At 40.8% G+C, this 22,850-nt stretch overlaps 2 protein-coding genes across 3 annotated transcripts in view; both read right to left on the bottom strand.

Annotated features, from left to right (window-relative positions):
* LOC115177757 (B-cell receptor CD22-like) overlaps window positions 1-22,850 on the bottom strand; it is an 82,670-nt gene that overhangs the window by 12,756 nt on the left and 47,064 nt on the right. The gene's annotated exons all lie outside the window — the stretch shown is intronic.
* Window positions 8,385-22,850, bottom strand: part of LOC115177748 (B-cell receptor CD22-like) — a 234,121-nt gene continuing 219,655 nt past the window's right edge. The window contains exons 2-11 of one of the 2 annotated variants that reach the window (XM_029738713.1): window positions 20,076-20,150; window positions 15,030-15,374; window positions 14,654-14,866; window positions 13,957-14,286; window positions 9,634-9,888; window positions 9,141-9,407; window positions 8,962-9,049; window positions 8,829-8,868; window positions 8,673-8,705; window positions 8,385-8,597 (exon numbers count right to left, since the gene is read on the bottom strand). In XM_029738713.1, the coding sequence (XP_029594573.1) occupies window positions 8,463-8,597; window positions 8,673-8,705; window positions 8,829-8,868; window positions 8,962-9,049; window positions 9,141-9,407; window positions 9,634-9,888; window positions 13,957-14,286; window positions 14,654-14,866; window positions 15,030-15,374; window positions 20,076-20,127 (1,758 nt within the window). In that variant the 5' untranslated portion in view covers window positions 20,128-20,150 and the 3' untranslated portion in view covers window positions 8,385-8,462. Of the gene's footprint in view, window positions 8,706-8,828; window positions 8,869-8,961; window positions 9,050-9,140; window positions 9,408-9,633; window positions 9,889-13,956; window positions 14,287-14,653; window positions 14,867-15,029; window positions 15,375-20,075; window positions 20,151-22,850 lie in introns of both variants that reach the window. The other variant, XM_029738712.1, reaches the window with a different exon arrangement.

Genomic DNA, 22,850 nt, shown 5'->3' with positions numbered 1-22,850 from the left:
GGTTCTGTGGTGAGTCTCTTCAGTCCAGTTTCTGTGGTGGTTCTCTTCAGTCAGGTTCTGTGGTGAGTCTCTTAGGTCTGTGTCACTGTTAGGGTCAGGATGGACACTCTGTGGAGAGATAGGGGCAGAGGGGGGAGGAAGGGAGGGAGAGGGAGAGACATTCTCAAAACTGTATAAAACACAAATACATAGATGAATTTATTATAGTAAATTACTGCCAGTGTCGTAGTCAGGGGACATGGTCCTCATGTTCAGAGGTGTCACTGTTGGTTCAGGACGGACACTCGGTGGAGAGAGAGAGAGAGTAGTGTCCAAGTAACAGTTAAAATAGCATGAAAGAGATTTATATCCTTTTAGAAACGTCAGTAGATTGGTAAACAGACCAGAGAAAGACCACCAACATACTTCCTGCTGTTTTCAAGGCCATTGTTGCATCTCCCACCCTGCAGTCTTAGAAACATAAACAACAAGTCACTCTATAGCTGGTGAATAACTCCACCTGATACATTGAAGTAGAAACTGTAAATGGGGTACAGGGCCTCATTACTGAAAATGAACCAGGCTCATATTGTGTTGTGTTGTATTGTGCTATATGGTTGACTATGTGAATACTGTCTGTCTGTAAGTCTATTGCACTATGTATGTAATGTGTGTGACGTGTTGCATGTCTGTCTACGTCTGTCTGTTTTAGATGACATGATGTATGATGCAATAACGATTTCCTAATGGATACCGTAAAGTCATCATTATAAACAACATCATCAACAACAACAATCACTTATTGAACAGATCTGTAGTACTGTAAATGCATATTTCTGAATGTTCTGAAGATGTTTTATTCTCAGATCCCCATATATAGGAAGATAAACGTTCAATCCTCTAGGGTCCGTCAAGCTGTACAGCAGCCTAAAGACTAACCACCAGGTTCAATGATAACTTCTATCCCCAAGCTGTGAGGATAAACAGTAAGTCACACACACACACACACACACACACACACACACACACACACACACACACACACACACACACACACACACACACACACACACACACACACACACACACACACACACACACACACACACACACACACACACACACTGCAATGTTACATTGTTTGTTTGCATGTCTTTTTTACCCTGTTTAATCATCTCATCTCTATGTAGATCAACACACCTACACTGAGAACCTTTATGAATACTGACCCTGATGTAACAACCAAAACACAGCTCAAAACATAACAGGAAGTACAATGATATATTACCCTCAAGAATATGACTTATGACTAAAAACAAATAACCAAAAACTATATTTCCAGATATTATCAAGAGTACTAACAGAGTGAAGTGAAGAGGAGAGGTCTGTACAGTGAGTCAACTGACTGGTAGTGAGTGGGAACTGCTAGTAAGTGTCAGTTCTGTGGTTGATACATATTTATAGTAGTCAGAACACAAGTAGCTGATACAGAACTGTTCTTTCCTTCCTCTTTAAGACATTAACATGCATGAGGACCAGAACAGCATGTCAGATAGGGGAGGTTACTGTATTAGAGTGGGACCTACATTTCTAAAATGGACAAAATGTCCCCCATTTCCACTTTTCATTAAATACAGAACCATGTTAACAATATGTTGACTATTCTATATGGAATGTTTATAATATATTAGAATGTGTTGCCTTGTCCCTCTGAGTTCTACATGGAACAGGTCAAAGTTCCATTTACATTTGGTCAGTTCCAAGAAGTCATTCTATTCATTCTATTCTACTAACCCATTTAATGTACACTCCTCATCAGCTTCTTCAAAGACCCTGCACTGACCCCCTTCAGTGTTTACAACATGGTTGTCTAGAGGCGGAGGCCAGGGCAACAACCCCCTCAAGATTCTAATGGTGACATCATCTCCTTCATATGACATCAATGATGACATGTTTCACAGCGCAGGCCGAGGGGGCGGGGGAAGGAAATCAGAGGAGCACTCCTCTTCACTTTGATTGACACTTCACACACTCATACTGTGTGTCCAGTGTGCTGTCTGTGCTGTGTGTCAGAGGACTGCAAAAGGGGTCACATCCCCCAACAGCCCCATTCTATCCAAGCTTCCTGTTCCCTTTTAAGGTAGCTACACGGTCCCTCCTCCTCTTCCTCAATCTTCATATTCATTATTCTGTTATTCCTTCTCTTCTTCCTTACTCTGTCATATCCGGACGGTGCGTGGTGTTCTGGGTTGTAAGGGTTGTCAGGGCTGCCATGGTTTCCTGTCTCTCCCTCTCTGGTCAGGCTTGTGTTTGAAGCGGGACTTGTCACCATAGAAACAGCCGGTGGTCCTCCAGAAGAAACACTCGTCACCATTGACGGGAGCCATCCTCCTGGTCCTGGGAGAGAGAGAGACAAACTGTATGAAAACACAAACACCTGCACCTGTGCTCCTGCTTCCTCCTTCCATCACTTTGTACATTTCAAAAGTTTATGACTTGATTGATAACACTTTAGAATAACTCATAATGATGTTTTGAATGACAGACGGATGTCCTTACCCTGTGGAGGTGTACTGGGAGGCTGAGGAGGTGTTGAGGCCTATAGGGTTGGTCCTCTGAGGAGAGGGAGGGGTTCTCTGCATCCAGCTGTCTGGGTACCTGATCACCAGCCTGGTGTTCTCCAGCTCCACACCCTGGACAGGAGGACAAACAGCAGGCACATTCAAAATACATGCAATAGGACCAATAGCATAGTCCCAACAGTACAATGGAACCAATAACAAAGCTTGTTTTTCCTTTGCTGCCAGAATGGTGTTGAATCGTGTTGGACAATACTTTTCTCTCTGTGTTGGACAATGGTGATACTATTTATGCGCAAGACTCAAGCTCTACACTGAAGGCTCTTGACTGTGTATCATGCAGAGACGTCTAACTCACCATTGTGATCTCTACAGTGCTGTCAGGTGGACATCAGTAGAAACATGCAAGCTCAAACACTGGTACATTCTTATTCAGAAGACCATTTAAGGAAAACTGAGGGGAGGGGAGGTAGAGGAGATGAAGTGAGAGAGTGAAGGGAGGAAAGGATGGGGAGATAGAAGGAGTGGAGAGAGGGAGAAGACAGACCGACACACACACACACACACAATCAGCAATTTCCACGTTCACAGTAGAGAGCTCAGACACTGACCTTCAATCCCATCAGTGCACTCCCCTTGAGGAAGTATCCCTTTGGCCAATCAGGGTTGAGCTGGATGGACTTCTGAGCGTCTGATAGGGCAGAGGGGTAGAGCTCCAGACACCAGTAGCAGTATGAACCATTCCCAAAGAACCAAAGAAATACAAGAAATTAGATCAAAGTAGAAATAGTCCATCCAGACCTTTACCACCTATGAAATCTGTTGGACCACTTACATTAGAGTACTCCTGCAATAGTCTAGGGAGTGACACACCCATACCACACACACACACACACACACAAGCAAAAACACACACACACACACAAGCAAAAACAGACACGCACACACATATAAACACACACTCACAAGCAATAACACACACACGCGCGCACACAATAACACGGACGCAGGCACACAAACACACACCCACACCCATACAACGTCTGAACTACTGGGAAAGACTCTGGCAAGTTCCAGACTCAGTGTCTGTTTACGTGTGTGTGTGCGTGCATGTTTGTGTGTGTGTTTGTTGATGAACAGTGCTGATTGTTGATCTATCACAGTTTATCTCCTGACAGTAATGGAGTATCCCTGGCTGGCCTACAGGCTAGCCACTCATGGATTATGTTGCTCAATGGCGCCATCATGTGTACAATAGGCAGAAATAAAAGAACGATAATTGATTTATTTGTTGTCTATTTATTGTCTAACTTTGAGCTTATTTACAACATGATACTTGTACTGTATTCAATGTAAAAACAAAAACGGCAAAATATAATGTATCTAAAATAGGTAACAATTCATAATTTGATAATAAAACAAGCAATATTATGACACTGAACAATATGGTATTACATAATATAAAATATAAAATGCCCAATAATATCTGACAGCAATACAAAGTAAAACATATTTTAACACATCAGGAGCAACTCCAGAGCTAAAAATATTTAAAAGCTCTTATCAATATTATTCCTGTTGTGTCACTAAAACAAGCCTATACTTTATCTATCATGAAAAAAGACACTGCTGCAACACTCTGTTTATTATCTATGCATAGTCACTTTAACTCTACCTACATGTACATATTACTCAATTACCACAACTAACCGGTGCCCCACACATTGACTCAGTACCGATATCCCCTGTAGAGGGGCTGTGTTAAATGCAGAAGACAAATTTCAGTTGAATGCATTCAGTTGTACACCTGACTAGGTATCCCCCTTTCCCTTTATATAGTCTCTCTAATGTTATTTTACTGCTGCTGTTTAATGATCTGTTACTTTTATTTTACATTTTTTACTTAACACTTGTTTTTTCGGAACTTCTGAAGGCATTGTTGGTTAAGGGGCTTGTAAGTAAGCATTTCCCTGTAAGATCTACACCTGTTGTATTCCGCACAAATACAATGTGATACTGTTGCATGAGTCACCCTATTAGTTTCCATTTTATGGCATAATTTCTGTCAGTCTAATATTTACTTCATCCTATTCTGCAACAGTAGGTTTAGGCTCTGATTTATTAGCCACGTTCTAATCCTGTTATGTATTTTACATAGGTAGTCCTCCCTGTCGGTCCATCTTTGCGTTGTATGCTACTGTAGCGATCACTTCATTCTAGTCATCATGTATTAGCTACTGTTATTCATTCTTATTCATCTTCTTGTAATACATTTACGCATGTTATCATGCATGCTTGTACATAGTGAGTATGCAGGCATCTTATATCCTGATGTGGTTCACTCTGCTGCAGTCATTCTAGAGAGAGTGACTCATATCTACCACCATCGTGCTGGCTCAAATGCTGTTGGCTGCTACATGCGCTGTTCAGCAGTCGTGCATTACTGGGTCTTTCTATCATTAAGCATATATTCATTGATGTACGGCATCATTTAAAATGTCATACTACTTCTTAAACCTAACCTTTCTTCCTCAGACTTCAAGTTATCACATTGGACCTTAGTGGGGAAGCTGACGCTGTGATTACTAATCAAGGCTATAGTTTCAGCTGTGTTGGATGGGCTGTTAATACTAGCATTACCTAGCATGTGGTGGGCTTACTATAGTTTCAGCTGTGTTGGATGGGATGTTGATACTAGCATTATCTAGCATGTGGTGGTCTTAGTATAGTTTCAGCTGTGTTGGATGGGATGTTGATACTAGCATTACCTAGCATGTGGTGGTCTTACTATAGTTTCAGCTGTGTTGGATGGGATGTTGATACTAGCATTACCTAGCATGTGGTGGTCTTACTATAGTTTCAGCTGTGTTGGATGGGCTGTTGATACTAGCATTATCTAGCATGTGGTGGTCTTACTATAGTTTCAGCTGTGTTGGATGGGCTGTTGATACTAGCATTATCTAGCATGTGGTGGTCTTACTATAGTTTCAGCTGTGTTGGATGGGATGTTTATAATAGCATTATCTAGCATGTGGTGGTCTTACTATAGTTTCAGCTGTGTTGGATGGGATGTAGATAGTAGCATTATCTAGCATGTGGTGGTCTTACTATAGTTTCAGCTGTGTTGGATGGGATGTTGATACTAGCATTATCTAGCATGCGGTGGTCTCACTATAGTTTCAGCTGTGTTGGATGGGCTGTTGATACTAGCATTACCTAGCATGTGGTGGTCTTACTATAGTTTCAGCTGTGTTGGATGGGATGTTGATTCTAGCATTACCTAGCATGTGGTGGTCTTACTATAGTTTCAGCTGTGTTGGATGGGATGTTGATACTAGCATTACCTAGCATGTGGTGGTCTTACTATAGTTTCAGCTGTGTTGGATGGGATGTTGATACTAGCATTACCTAGCATGTGGTGGTCTTACTATAGTTTCAGCTGTGTTGGATGGGATGTTGATACTAACATTACCTAGCATGTGGTGGTCTTACTATAGTTTCAGCTGTGTTGGATGGGATGTTGATACTAGCATTATCTAGCATGTGGTGGTCTTACTATAGTTTCAGCTGTGTTGGATGGGATGTTGATACTAACATTACCTAGCATGTGGTGGTCTTACTATAGTTTCAGCTGTGTTGGATGGGATGTTGATACTAGCATTACCTAGCATGTGGTGGTCTTACTATAGTTTCAGCTGTGTTGGATGGGATGTTGATACTAACATTACCTAGCATGTGGTGGGCTTGCTTAACACCCACATGGCGATCAGTATTAGCGATTGCCTCTTATGGAAATGTCTGTTAGAGAGTTTACTTCAGACACTGTTATATGCAGGCTTATTCTAGTAATGTATGGGGTCTATTTATCTTGTTATCAGGCCATAATTTATTCTTCAGTCATGGTTTACCGGCATGTACCGTTAGACATTAGCCTTCAGCTCAGGTAGACTATACTATAGGTCTAAGGTGATTATCAGGTCACTCTCACTGTGTATGTTTCAGATGCGTCAGCTACTGCTGAGCAGTTTCAGTAGGACATTAGGCTATTTAGATGGTAACGTAGCTATCTAACGTTTAGTTGCAGTTTTGGGGGGTTTGTTAGTAATAATGTATATTTTATGCTATGTGATGTCATAGCTGAGCTGTGCCGCTGTGCAGCAGTCTACTGTATGCTCTTCTCTCTGTACAATGTCTTCTGTTATATAACCATGTATGCCTTTTCTATACCAATTTTCTTTCTTATCATGGTCCGATAGCAGGTATCGAGTTCATATTTTGTGTCAGCACCCTTCAGCGTACATTCTAGTCAGGAATCCATCGTTCTGACTGCTGTTCATGGCCAACAGAGCAGCAACCAACCTGCATTTCAAAGAGTATCTCTCCTCTTTCAATAGTACAAGTTTGAGCTCACGGCGTTGGGTTTACTTTCTGCTTTTCCAGAGGTGGTCTGTATGATGGCTTTATGGGTTCTTCAGTCCGAAATACACTGAATGTTCTTCCCTTTAATTTTGCATGATCTCTTGGTTCTGTTTGCATTACGGACTCTCACATGTTAACTGTACTCTCATACACCCCTAGATGAAAGACTTAGCATGGAACAGCCGTTGTCATCACCAGAACTAACACTGCTTTGTCCTCTTTCATGTTATGCTGCTTGAATGCAGCACCTGGTGAACCTCTGGTCAATATTGATGCTGGCAACCAATGGCAAGATACTGGAACTCATCACGGCTCTGGTTCCTTCATCAACTCTGAGAGCTAGCTCTGAGCTATGGCCTCCCAATTCTGCATCGCCGCTGCTACTGCTTCTCAATCAATACCGGTTTAACTCTCAAGAACATGGGCCCATGAACCTCTGGTGCTACAATGTTAGATTTTAAAGATCTTTATATTGTGGAGCCTACATGAGTTCTTGCAGTATTGGTATATGATCATGATTCTGTCAGCCTGTCGTCCAGTAGCAGAGTTGCATAGGTAGGATATCTTCATACAGCAAGATGAAAGCTCTTTCTGTCTCAGCGATTGGTGTAGCTTACCGCGCTCGCTGCTCGTATGCTATTTTATATATTGACACTTTGCTTAGGCAGTGGGCTACCCTGAATGAGCAGAACTTCTTTTCATCAAGACTTGTATTGTTTATTTGCTAATAAATGGTTAAACATATTTCTACGTGGTGTTTTCTTTCTGAAATTAAGCGGAGCCAGTTCAGAAAATAAACCTGAGTGCCCGTCTCAGCTGTCGCATCAGCAGAGATTGCACCAATTAGAGGCTAGTATCATTTACGTCCACCTTATTTGGAAGTCTATTTAGGCTGACCAGGTCTGCTCACTCATCCTGCTGCCACTTGCTGCTACTATGAGCTGGCTTCTAGCTCCTCCCACCACCCCAGCCTCCACCAGTTAGGTTCTGTGTTCCTGCTGGGGGAGTGGTATAGCTTACTGCTACCCTGAAGGAGCAGAGGTAATGAATAGTTCAACATATTTCTACGTGAAATGTAATCAAATCTGGAAATGGCAAAATCTTATAGAAAAATAGCAGAAGCATAATCTATCCCATTTATCATCTATATACAAACTGTATTTATCATTAGGAGAACAATCTAAATTCCAGCATTTACTCAAAAGTTAAAGATCATTGTCTGGAAAACCTAATAGATAAGAAAGCATTATGATAGTAAGAGAATAGTAAGGCCTAGCTTTGGTTTGATGCCGTAGCTCTTCAGTCCAGATCCTGTGGTGGTTCTCTTCAGTCAGGTTCTGTGGTGGTTCTCTCCAGTCAGGTTCTGTGGTGGTTCTCTTCAGTCCAGGTTCTGTGGGGGATGTCTTCAGTCCGGGTTCTGTGGTGGTTCTCTTCAGTCAGGTTCTGTGGTGGTTCTCTTCAGTCCAGGTTCTGTGGTGTTTCTTTTCAGTCCAGGTTCCGTGGTGGTTCGCTCCAGTTCTCATAGTCGGAGGGCTCAGCATCTATCTGAGGGTCTGTGTCACTGTCCAGGTTCTGTGGTGGTTCTCCCCAGTTCTCATAATCGGAGGGCTCAGCATCTATCTGAGGGGCTGTGTCACTGTCCAGGTTCTGTGGTGGTTCTCCCCAGTTCTCATAATCGGAGGGCTCAGCATCTATCTGAGGGGCTGTGTCACAGGGGAGTCCCTTAATCTGAAAGAAGACACACTGAATGAGCACTTTACGAACCACTCCCTCTAACATTTTTATGTAAATTAATTTGCTTACTGTGTATGGTATTAGGATTGAAATAACTTTGGTTGTTGACTTTATTACCTGTGTGTCTGCTGTGGCATCACTTCCTCCTGTGTGTCTCCTGTAATGATGGACAGAGTGAGTTCTGCTCTCTACTGACCTCTAGTGGAAGTTGATATGTTACTAATACAGAAAATGTAAATTAAAATCTCACCTCTTCTGAGTGCAGTAGATGGTGACTAGAAGAGCTCCAGCAGTCAGGACAGCCCCCACCCCCACCACAGGAACCCAGGGAAACACTGCTGCAGGGTCATGAGTTTATAAATGCATGATGTCAGAATGATATCTGTAAAGTTCAGAGCGCAAAAAATAGACCGAATGTGTCATACTTACATATAACATTAATATGGACAGGAATAGTCTCTCTCCCTATAATGTTCAGAGCCTCACAGTAGTATCCCTCTCTGTCTTCAGAGCTGATATTATGGATGGTGTATCTCTGTCCAGAATGTCTCATTGACATTTTCTTGTATTTTGTCTTGTACCAGGTGTATTTGTTCACAGGTGGGTTGGCATCACTGCTGCAGGTCAGAGTCACTGAACTGCCCTCCACTATTTCACCAGAGGGACTGACTGACACTGAGGTGTTCTTTGGGCCATCTAATAAAGGACCATTAAAAAGACATTAACATCTTGGTTATAGTATATATTATCTTGGCTTTCTGAAGACATTAGATTTAGCAAATAAAGTACATCAGCGCATTTTACAAGATAGATTAAAATAATTACATTGAGAAAAAGTAAAATAATGTCAATAAAGAATACAACTGGAGATAGATCAAAAATATTTATACCAAAACTAATGATTTAAACCCCATGTACTTACATCTCACAATGAGAGTCTCTTCAGCAGAGGGGAGATCCTCATGGCCTTCTACAGCACAGGAGTATCTGCCTGTATCCTCACTGCTGACTGAGAATAGGATATAGACAGGAGAGTAGGTGTTGCTGTTTGGTATAGGCTGTCCATTCTTATACCAACTGTAGACTGTGATGGGGTCAAGTGTACATTTCGTTCTACATGTCAGTGTGACATTCTCCCTCTCTGACACAGATGTAGGATCCATCTCCAACACAACATCTGGAGTTAAAGGAAGCAAATCATTAATATACTCCTAAATACACAATATATTAAAAAGTATGTGGACACCCTTTCAAATTAGTGGATCCAGCTATTCAGCCACACCCGTTTCTGGCAGGTGTGTAAAATCGAGCACACAGCCATGCATTCCCCATAGACAAACATTGGCAGTAGAATGGCCTTAGTGAAGAGCTCAGTGACTTTAAACGTATCACCGTCATAGGATGCCACTTTTCCAACAAGTCAGTTCATCAAATTTCTGCCCTGCTGGAGCTGGCCCGGTCAACTGTAAGTGCTGTTATTGTGAAGTGGAAACATCTAGGAGCAACAGCGGCTCAGCCGCAAATTGGTAGGCCACACAAGCTCACAGAACGGGACCGCCAAGTGCTGAAGCGGTTAGCAATTTAAATCGTCTGTCCTGGGTTGCAACACTCACTAACAAGTTCCAAACTGCCTTTCGAAGTAACTTCAGCACAATAACTGGTCGTTGAGAGCTTCATCAAATGGCAGGTGCACAGAAGCCTAAGATCACCATGAGCTATGCCAAGCGTCGACACAAGATGGCGCCGACAGAGATGGTCACATCGCTTCAGGTCTTTAGAAAACGATGCAAATATTTGTTTTTATGTATTATTTCTTACATTGTTAGCCAAGAAAATCTCAAGTGTTATTACATACAGCCGGGAAGAACTATCAACATTACAACCAGGAATATGTCTTTACCGAAGCAGATCCCTTGTTTGGACCTCCATCTTATCCTAGAGGCCGACCCAAAACAACGTGGTCGCCGCAGGAGAGGAAGACAGAGCGGCCTACTGGTCAGACTCAGAAGGCGAGCACACCATCCACTGCTTCCGAGCATATTACTCGCCAATGTCCAATCTCTAGAGAACAAGGTGGATGAAATTAGGGCACGAGTTGCCTTCCAGAGAGACATCAGAGATTGTAACATTCTCTGTTTCACGGAAACATGGCTCACTCGGGATACGTTGTCAGAGTCGATACAGCCACCCGGTTTCTTCATGCATCGCGCAGACAGAAACAAACATCTCTCTGGTAAGAAGAAGGGAGGGGGTGTATGCCTTATGATTAACGACTCGTGGTGTATTCGTAACAACATACAGAAACTCAAGTGATTTTGTTCACCTGACCTAGAATTCCTTACAATCAAATGCCGACCGCATTATCTTCCAAGAGAATTATCTTCGATTATAGTCACATCCGTGTATATCCCCGGCCAAGCAGATACCTCGTCGGCCCTGAAAGAACTTCACTGGACTCTATGTAAACGGGAAACCATACATCCCGAGGCTGCATTTATTGAAGCTGGGGATTTTAACAAAGCTAACCTGATAACATTTTAGTCATTTAGCAGACACTCTTATCCAGAGCGACTTACAGTAGTGAATGCATACATTTCATACATTCTTTTTTTCTCCTTACTGGTCCCCCGTGGGATTCAAACCCACAACCCTGGCGTTGCAAACACCATGCTCTACCAACTGAGCCACACGGGACTGATAACAAGCCTTCCTAAATTCTTTCAGCATATCGACTGCGCGACTCGAGCTGGTAGCATTCTGGATCATTGCTACTCTAACTTCCGCGATGCATACAAAGCCCTCCCCCGCCATGCCTTCGGCAAATCTGACCATGACTCCATTTTGTTGCTCCCAGCCTATAAACAGAAACTAAAACAGGAAACGCCCATACTCAGGTCTATTCAACGCTGGTCTGACCAATCGTATTCCACGCTTCAAGATTGCTTCGATCACGTGGACTGGGATATGTTCCGGATAGCATCAGACAATAACATTGATGTATATGCTGACTCGGTGAGAGAGTTTATTAGCAAGTGCATCAGAGATGTCGTACCCACTGTGACTATTAAAACGTTTCCTAACCAGAAACCATGGATTGATGGCAGCATTCACGCAAAGCTGAAAGCGTGAACCACCGCTTTTAACCATGGCTAGCTGACCGGAAACATGACCGAATACAAACAGTGAAGCTATTCCCTCCGCAAGGCAATCAAACAAGCAAAGCGTCAGTATAGGGACAAAGTAGAGTCGCAATTCAACGGCTCAAACACGAGACATATGTGGTAGGGTCTACAGTCAATCACGGGTCCTGGATTTTCTGACGGGCCGCCCCCAGGTGGTGAAGGTAGAAAACAATATATCCTCCCCGCTGATCCTTTTTATTTTATCTTTATTTATCTAGTTAAGAAAAATTTTTCAATGACAGCCTAGGAACAGTGGGCTAACTGCCTTGTTCAGGTGCAGAACAACATATTTTTACCTTGTCAGCTCAGGCATTTGAGCTTGTAACCTTTTGGTTACTAGTCCAAAGCTCTAACCACTAGGCTACCCTGCCGCCCATTAACACTGGGGCCCTACAAGGGTGTGTTCTCAGCCCTCTCCTGTACTCCCTGTTCACCCATGACTGCGTGGCCATGCACGCTTCTAACTCAATCATCAAGTTTGCAGACAACACTACAGTGGTAGGCTTGATTAGCAACAAACTGAAATGGTCCACCCACACAGACAGCGTGGTGAACAAGGCGCAACAGCGCCTCTTCATCCTCAGGAGGCTAAAGAAATTTGGCTTGTCACCTAAAACGCTCAAACTTTTACAGATTTTCAATCGAGAGCATCCTGTTGGGCTGTTTCACCGCCTGGTACGGCAACTGAACCGTCCTCAACCACAAGGCTCTCCAGAGGGTAGTGCATTCAGCTCAACCATCACCAGGAGCAAACTACCTGCCCTCCAGGACACCTACAGCACCCGATGTCACAGGGAGACCAAAAAGATCATCAAGGACAACAACCACCCGAGCCACTGCCTGTTCAACCCGCTATCATCCAGAAAAACAGCTTCTATATCAAGGCCATCAGACTGTTAAACAGCCTCAATCTCTAGCCACTTTAATAAATGGACTTAATAAAGGTATCACCAGTGACTTTAAATAATGGCACTTTAATAATGTTTACATATCCTACATTACTCATCTCATATGTATATACTGTATTCTATACCATCTACTGCATCTTGCCTATGACGCACGGCCATTGCTCATCCATATATTTATATGTGCATATTCTTATTCATCCCTTACATTTGTGTGTTTAAGGGAGTTGTGAATTTTTTTGATTACTTGTTAGATATTACTGCATTGTTGGAACTAGAAGCACAAACATTTTGCTACACTCGCATTAACATCTGCTAACCATGTGTATGTGACCAATAAAATGTGATTTGATTTTGATTTGTAAAGCTCGCCGCCATTGGACACTGGAGCAATGGAAACTCATTCTCTGAAAGGTAGAATCACGCTTCACCATCTGGCAGTTCGAAGGACGAATCTTGGTTTGGCAGATGCCAGGTGAACGCTACCTGCCCAAACACATAGTGCCAATTGTAAAGTTTGGTGGAGGAGGAATAATGGTCTTGGTCTGTTTTTCATGGTTCGGGCTAGGCTCCTTAGTTCCAGTGAAGGCAAATCTTAAAGCTACAGCTCACAATGATATTGAGACGATTCTGTGTTTCCATCTTTGTGGCAACAGTTTGGGGAAGGCCCTTTCCTGTTTCAGCCTGACAATGCCCCTGTGCACAAAGCAAGGTCCATACAGACATGGTTTGTCGAGATCTGTCTGGAAGAAATTGACTGGCCTGCACATAGCCCTGATCTCAACCCCATCGAACACCTTTGGGATGAAATGGAACGCAGACTGTGAGCCAGGCCTAATTGCCCAACAACAGTGCCGACCTCACTAATGCTGTTGTGGCTGAATGGAAGCAATGTTCCAACATCTAGTGGAAAGCCTTCCCAGAGGGGTGGAGGCTGTTATCTCAGCAAAGGGGAGGACCAACTCCATATTAATGGCCATGATTTTGAAATGAGATGTTTGACGAACTCGGGTCAAAATACTTTTGGCCGTGTAGTGTATGTCCTCTGATGTGAAATAGAAGATGTATTATTTTTCTGTTACATACCACTACTGTGCCTGTATTACTGCCCTTAATAAGGTAATTACAGTAATAGATGTGAGATGTGTGACAGATTACCTGTGACAGTCAGGGAGACAGGTGAGCCATAAAACTTTTCTCCAGATGTTATGAATCTGAACCTGTACCCAGCAGAGTCACTCAATCTCAGGTCTGTAATTCTCAGGGTACAGTCACTCTTCTTATCCCCAAGGTACTCTATATGACCCTTATACCCTGGCACTGAGCTCAGATCTTTAGGATCCATATCAGACCCCCATTTAGTAAACCAGAAAGCTGTTTTGATCTCATGATTACTGGGATATGTGTAAGAGCAGGATATGTCCACTGTTGACCCCTTCAATGCACAGATACTCTGATGGGTGTAATTCACAATCCAACAATTCTTGCCTGAAACACAAGAAGACAAAATAACACCTTATATAAGTCTATAAATCTTTAATTACAGTGTCTACTACTACACACTGATGACAACAGAACACCTTATTTAAATCTATAAATATGTAATTACAGTATCTACTACTACACACTGATGACAACAGAACACCTTATATAAATCTATAAATATTTAATTACAGTATCTACTACTACATACTGATGTTGTAAAAGTAAAAAACAAATTGAATAGTTTACAGAAGTGAAAAAATAACATAATTATTGAATATTGATCAATATTCATTGAAAAATGTACATAAGTCTCACAACCTTAAACAACATTGTATTCATAAGAAATGTCTATTAAAATGTCATCACTCACACAATGCTGGAGCAAGGAGGTCCTCGTGGCCTTTTACAGCACAGGAGTAACTCTCTGCATCACTAAAGTAGTCTGAGTGCAGGGTGGAAGTGTCCTCCTTTACTTTGTGTCCGTTCTTGTACCAGATGTAGGTGGGGTTACCAGTCAGAGTACAGGTGGTGCTACAGGTCAGTGTCTTATCCTGATGTCCACCAGTCACCATCACCTGAAGACCTGGAGAAAAAACAATATCACTGTAAATCCCTTTATCACTGACTTATCACTCTAATACAAAGATGGAAGAAATTCTATGTTATACAGACATAAATACAAACCAAGACAATTTTCCTGGACTAATAGGAATTCAACAGTTTAGCTATATTGAATGTAACTGTACCTGTGACAGACAGAGTGACTCCAGGACTTCCAGTATATTTCCCTCCAGTCTGATCTGTTATAAATCTGAACTTGTACGTAGCTGAGTCTTTCTCTCTCAGGTCTGTGATTCTCAGTGTGTGATCATTCTTCTTATCCCCATGATACTCCAGACGACCTGCATACTCTGGGTCCTGGCCTAGATCTTCAGGTTCTACACCAGTCTCCATTTTAGTGAACCAGAAGGTAGTTGTGACTGTACCACTGGGATATGTGTAAGAGCAGGACAGCTCCACTGTTGACCCCTTCAAGGCACAAATACTCTGAGTGGTATATGTAACACTCCAACCATTCTGACCCAGTACAACTGAAACACAGTTAGACATCACAAGGACGTTACATTAAGTTCAAGGTCTTTTGACTCACATTAACACTTTGTTCCATAGTTGCTGAGTTGAGACACAGATAGTCACACTCCAGCCATCCTGACCCAGTACCACTGAAACAGTCACGCAAAACAATGGTATCAGAATTAAGCCAGACTAAGGGACAGATCGAGAGACAACAGATCAAGGTGTGCCATGCAACAATAGCTTGTGAAGCCTGGCCTACCGTAAAACTTCAATTTGCCTGGGCGTTTATTTGCCTACCGGTAAATCACTTAGAAACAACAGGTGCTTTATTACAGACAGGCTTCTATTTTAGCCAGGCTTCTATTTCCTTAATGCACACAGCTTTCACTCATTTGCATAGTTAATAGTTTAATTCCAGCATTAATTTCCAACATTTTAATACATTTCTTCATTTCCTAATTTGATCCTACAGATCGTAATATACTGACTTTTTTTTTGTTGCTTTGGGGAGGGTTTTGTGTTTTTTATTGGCCACAGGGGAGGGTAGTGCGTTGTTTCTCTGGTTTACATTTGCTATTTTGCAGGTTTTACTCTAATTTCTTCCATGCTAGCTAAATGTCCTCATCTGCTTGCATGGCCTCCACTATATCAAGGTGTTTTGGTATTTCCATTTTGCACTACGCTTTTAAACACGCAAACCTTTACTATACTACAGGTCAATATAGTCTACCTACCACAGTTCAATATAGTCTACCTACCACAGGTCAGTATAGTCTACCAGTCTAACCATCTATCCTGCCCTCTGTTCACCATTCATAGTGACAATAGTGGAAGGTGGATTGTTAGTCCAAATCTGTAATAGGCTAATTAGCAATAATACCACAAATAAAATGTTCAAAGCTGCAGACATTTTCAATATGAATTCACATGAACAAATAAGAATAGCTGATATGCAGCAGAGAGACCAGGTGCATCATTGCGCAAGAAAGAACATGAGACACACAGTTTAAAAGCCCCCCTAATGATCTTGTTTAGGGACAATACAATGGTCCTACATAGGCTAGACTACAAAAAAACAATGCAATGAATAGTTTCAATATTGTTTTTAAGTGAATACAACATTCTACTCTAGGCTGTAGTGAAATGTCATGAATAACGACGCAAAATCCCTGTGATTTGTATGTTTCATTCCATTTGGATCAGTTGTGGGTCATCGACAGTTTAAGGTCTAGGAAGGCACAGTAGCAGGCCAGTCTGGCTGTGTTTTTATTTCTGATACTGAGATGCACTGTCTGTTTCAGAGCATCATTCTCCCAAATTCGCCTATAATAATGTGGCCATATATTCTCCCGGCAGGCCCAGTTATTCAGGAAAGCTTAACAGGATCTGCCTCCTCTCCAATCCGAGCCGGCTATTCCTCGTACATTAGACGTAAGGCTTCAATATAGCCTAAATAATAATTGAAAATGTATTACCTTTTATATGTGGCATAAACACAACCTGTCACAATGTTTTAATCTGATTAGGCTACTTCAAAAGTCTCCTTTAGTCATGCGCACGTTCAACCAAAATCTAATTCCAGTATCCTGAAAATGGCTTGACATTAACCCGGCTTCCATCCAACCTTTTTATGTGAATAAAGTAAATCATGGGAAAGCATGCAGTTTATTAGGATACAGATGAAATGAATTATGATGAACTTCACAGGGTGGTGAAAGTGCTCAGTGATGAGCTTGATTCTCCTTTCAATAAATATTGAGGGTCTTATTCTGGTGACATGATGATTGATGCTTGGCTGCAGTTTGACAAATAAAATTAATCTTACACTTTTGTCCATAATAATCTCATCATGTAGGCTACACCTGCACTATCTCTCCAAGCTGTTGGCTAGAGTGCACATGCCAATAACAGAGTTGGCACATTCACTATATAACGCAATGTTTATTTGTGACAAAACCATCAGTAGGCCTGCTAATATTTCTAGAGTTGAAAATGAGATGGACTTTCATCTGCAAAAAAGTCAATTTGATGGAAACACAACTATGATGGGAAAATGTGCATACTATTTTTATGCAGATTTTAAAATATTTTCATGAAAATGTATTGCAAATTGAATGGAAACCTGGCTATAGACACCTTATAGACTCTGGCAAATGCGCTAGTACAGTCTCACTTTGATTATGCTGCACATCATGGTTCACCAGCAGCCCCAAACATCTGAAGAATAAGTTACAGACCAGCCAAAGGCTTGTAAGAATAATACTTACACTTATTTGGAGGTTGAGCATTTTTTTGCCTGTATCTCTGTACTGTGTCTGTATCTCTGTACTGTGTCTGTATCTCTGTACTGTGCCTGTATCTCTGTAATGTGTCTCTGTCACGTCCTGACCCTAGTAAGATGTCATTTTCTATAGTAGAGTAGGGCAGGGCGTGACAGGGGGTGTTTTGGGTTGTTCTATGTTTTCTATTTCTATGTTTCAGTTCTAGTTTTCTATTTTTATGTTGGGATTGTTTGGGGTTGATCTCTAATTGGAGGCAGCTGATCCTCATTGCCTCTGATACGAGATCATATTTAAGTAGGGGTTTTTGTCATTGTTTGTGGGTTATTATCTTTTGAGTAGTGTGTTGTCCTCTCTGCGTCATGGTTTGTTGTTTTTGTGGTTTTAAGTGTAATGCATTCAGTTTCACGTTTAATAAATATGTGGAACTACGAACACGCTGCATTTTGGTCCGCTCCTTCAGACAGCCGTGACAGTCTCTATCTATGTAATGTGTCTGTATCTCTGTAATTGTAAATGTATTTATGTAAAACATAGGGACCACAATGGAAATAAGTCCCCGACTTTATTGTGCAATCCTTTAAAACAACAATCCTGGTCACTTTTAAATAACTCTGTTTATTTTTTTTTACTGACCAAATCAATCCAAACTGTGCAGCAGCCATTTAATGAATGGAAAGAGAAATCTGTCACAAAACAAGTTTAATGACATTCAGAGATTGTCAAGCCTTCAATACTGGGTAGGCTTACAAGGTAGTGATGTATTTTCTGTTTGTCCAGATTGAGATCGAGTATTGATTGTGGTTTTAAAAACGGAAACCATGGTATTGAAGTGCTCCAAGTCAGACTTTTGTTTATTGGTGGTGTGGTGCATTGGCACAGAAACCTGTTGGTGGAAAATTTGTTACATGCTATTTTATATACTGTACATACAAATATGGCATATAAATGTTGAAAAACTGATTTTCCCCCTAGCTGATCATTGTCTGCAGCTGGCTCTGATCGTAGTGTAAAGAAACAGGCAGGGAGAGTGAGCTCGTCCGTGGTGGTCGGTGAACCCTCAACCTTCTGGCCAATAACTCTGCGTGGAATTAACTGTGCCACTTAAGCATGCTGAAGTGGCAAAGTTTCACATTTATAACAACACAGTCACTATTTAATGAATATGAACTGGGTGGGTTGAGATTATTAAATATAATTGCACTAAAAGTCTCTAAAAGCTTCACTTACACAAAAGTTTTACTTGAACCCAAACGGTTCTCAAATAGATTACTAAGAAAAGCTCATCCATTGTTTATAAATTGCCTTTTTGTCTTTGTGCAGATTGCCATGTCTAACTTTTGATGAATTTAAAATGAAACCTTCTTCAAAGTATCTGTCTTTTTCAAACAAGCATTGCAGAGCTGGTTACAATTTCAATTTCATCTCCCAGAAAAGATAGAACAAATATAACAAATATTATGGTTTAATTCAAATGTGCTGGTTGATAAAATACCTGTATTTATGTAAAAAAAAATTGAAAAGGGGATTTTGTTTTTAAATTATATTGTAAATTGGAATGGTAGAATTATGTATTTCATGGAGTTATCGGAATTGTATGGGAAGGTCTGCTCAGTCCAAGATTACAACCTATTGAACACAGCATTACCCCAAGTCGCTACATTTATTGTTATTTGTTGTTGTAAACATTATTTTGAGTTGACTCTATGAGGGGGAGGGGGTGCAATTTGTTTTACAGTACAAAGGGTCGTGTGAACATATGACTAACTCTGTGGGTTTGTCCTCGTTGTTGTCATAGTTGCCTGTCACGTTCTGACCAGTAAAGGGGTTATTTGTTATTGTAGTTTGGTCAGGACGTGGCAGGGGGTGTTTGTTTTATGTGGTTCGGGGTTTGTTGGGATATGTGTTTATGTAGAGGGGTGTTTGTTTAGAGTGTTCCGGGGTTTTGGTTAATGTTCTGTTAGTATATTTCTATGTTCTAGTCTTTCTATTTCTATGTTTAGTTGATGGGGTTGACCTTCAATTGGAAGCAGCTGCTCTTCATTGCTTCTAATTGAAGGTCTTATTTAAGAGGGGTGTTTTTGTCATGGGATTGGTGGGAAGTTGTTTTTGCACTGCTGTGTATAGCCTGCAATACTGTGCATTCGTTTGTTTTCTTGTTTTGTCATTTAAGTGTTCTAATAAATGTTAAAATGAGCACTCAACCTGCTGCGCCTTGGTCTACTATACACGACGACCGTTACATTGCCATAGTTGCTGAGTTGAGTGTGAATGGAAACCACAGATAAGCATCACTCAGTGAGGTGTGAAAGATAACTATTTAAAGTCAGGTGGAGATGCCTAACAGAACACAAGCAAAATAACATGATTCTTATCCTTTTAGAAATGTATGTAATTTGACTACAGAGCAACTAAAAGATAAGAATGAGACCATACCTGCTACAGACCAAAGAAAGACCAACACACTTCCTGTTGTTCTCAAGACCATTGTTGCATCTCCCACCCTGCAGTCTTAGAAACATAAACAACAAGTCACTCTATAGCTGGTGAATAACTCCACCTGATACATTGAAGTAGAAACTGTAAATGGGGTACAGGGGCTAATTACTGAAAATGAACCAGGCTCATAGTGTTGTGTTGTATTGTTCTATGTGGTTGTCTATGTGAATACTGTCTGTAAGTCTATTGCACTATGTATGTCATGTGTGTGACGTGTTGCATGTCTGTCTGCATCTGTCTATTGAAGATGACATGCTGTATAATGCAAAAATAATTTCCTAATGGATACAATAAAGTCATCACCACCATCATCACATTAACAAAAACAACAACTTATTGAACAGATCTGTAGAACTGTAAACACAAATTTCTACATTGATTATTCTGAAGCTGTATTATTCTGAGAACTCCAAATATAGGAGGATAAATGTTCAAACCTCTATGGTCCGTCAAGCTGTACAGCAGCCTAAAGATTAACCATCACACACACACACACACACACACAGTGTTGCAGTGTTTGTTTGCATGTCTTTTTTACTCTGGATAATCATCTCATCACTATGTAGATCAACACTCCTACACTGATACACTTTATGAATACTGGCCCTGATGTAACAACCAAAACACAGCTCAAAACATAACAGGAAGAAAATGATACATTAGCCCCAAGAATATGACTTACAACTAAAAACAAATAACCCAAAACTATATTTTACATTGTACTTACAGTACCTACAGAGTGAAGTGAAGGGGTGGGGTCTTGTACAGTGAGTCAACTGACTGGTAGTGAGTGTGAACTGCTAGTAAGTGTCAGTTCTGTGGTTGATACATATTTAAAGTAGTCAGAACACAAGTTGCTGATGCAGAACTGTCCTTTCCTTCCTCTTTAAGACATTAACATGCATGAGGACCAGAACAGCATGTCAGAGAAGGGAGGTTACTGTATTAGAGTGGGCCTGTCATAATTGCTGAAGCCGTGTTGAATGGACCAAACGGCAAGCGGAATGTGGATACTCATCTTTTAATGTAAAGAATAATAAATTAAAGCAAAGTATACACAGGAAAACAATAAACTCACAACATGCTTACTACAGACAAAAAAGACTAGCAGTGTTAGCACAACCACCCACAAACCCAAGTGACAAACATACTCCTAAATATATGACTCCCAATCAGGAACAACGATCCCCAGCTGTTCCTGATCAGAAGTCACAAGACTAACACAGAAACAGACATACTAGACAACACATACAGACTTCTTCTGCCACGTCCTGACCGAAATACTACACCACTACTCCCTCTGCTGGTCAGGACGTGACAATGCCCTACATTTCCACTTTTCATTAAATCAGAACCATGTTAACAATATGTTGACTATACTATATGGAATGTTTATAATATCTTATAATGTGTTGCCTTGACCCTCTGAGTTCTACATGGAACAGGTCAAAGTTCCATTTAAATTTAGTCAGTTCCATGATGTCATTCATTGTATTCTACAAACACATTCAATTTACACTCCTCATCAGCTGCATCAAAGTGGTACTGAAGGTTCCAGTGTTCTAGACTAGAGTTCTCCCTACTGGCATCTCAACATTACTGCACCATCCTATTAATAATGTCCTCAATAATACTGGGCTAATAACAACATAAGAAAATGGAATGAAACAGATGGTGAAATGGTGAAGAAAAAAACTGCCTTATAATTGTCAAAGTCAGATTAAAGCACACAAACACTGATGTCTGTAGTGTTACAACATGCCACTATCATATTCTGTTACACTGTTGACCCTTGTGTACAGTACTGGTAGTAGCATTAGTTAGCAGAGGAATCAGTATCATCATCACCATAGCCTGCTGTATTGACTGCTGCTGTCCATATACTGTATAGTCTAATGTAGCCTGTTATCCATATATAGTCTAATGTAGCCTGTTATTCATATATAGTCTAATGTAACCTGTTATCCATATATAGTCTAATGTAGCCTGTTATCCATATATAGTCTAATGTAGCCTGTTATCCATATATAGTCTAATGTAGCCTGTTATCCATATATAGTCTAATGTAGCCTGTTATCCATATATAGTCTAATGTAGCCTGTTACCCATATATAGTCTAATGTAGCCTGTTATCCATATATAGTCTAATGTAGCCTGTTATCCATATATAGTCTAATGTAGCCTGTTATCCATATATAGTCTAATGTAGCCTGTTATCCATATATAGTCTAATGTAGCATGTTATCCATATATAGTCTAATGTAGCCTGTTATCCATATATATTCTAATGTAGCCTGTTATCTATATATAGTCTAATGTAGCTTACTATCCACATCCAGTCAAATGTAGCATGTTATCCGTATATAGTCTAATATAGCCTGTTATCCATATATAGTCTAATGTAGCCTGTTATCCATATATAGTCTAATGTAGCCTGTTATCCATATATAGTCTAATGTAGCCTGTTATCCATATAGAGTCTAATGTAGCCTGTTATCCATATAGAGTCTAATGTAGCCTGTTATCCACATATAGTCTAATGTAGCCTGTTATCTATATATAGTGTAATGTAGCCTGTTATCCATATATAGTCTAATGTAGCCTATCCATATATAGTCTAATGTAGACTGTTATCCACATACAGTTGAAGTCGGAAGTTTACATACACTTAGGTTGGAGTCATTAAAACTCGTTTTTCAACCACTCCACAAA

This window comes from Salmo trutta, chromosome 38 (genome assembly GCF_901001165.1).
Source record: "Salmo trutta chromosome 38, fSalTru1.1, whole genome shotgun sequence".
In the NCBI taxonomy this organism is placed as follows: Eukaryota; Metazoa; Chordata; class Actinopteri; order Salmoniformes; family Salmonidae; genus Salmo; species Salmo trutta.
This window is presented reverse-complemented; position numbering and strand designations above follow the sequence as displayed.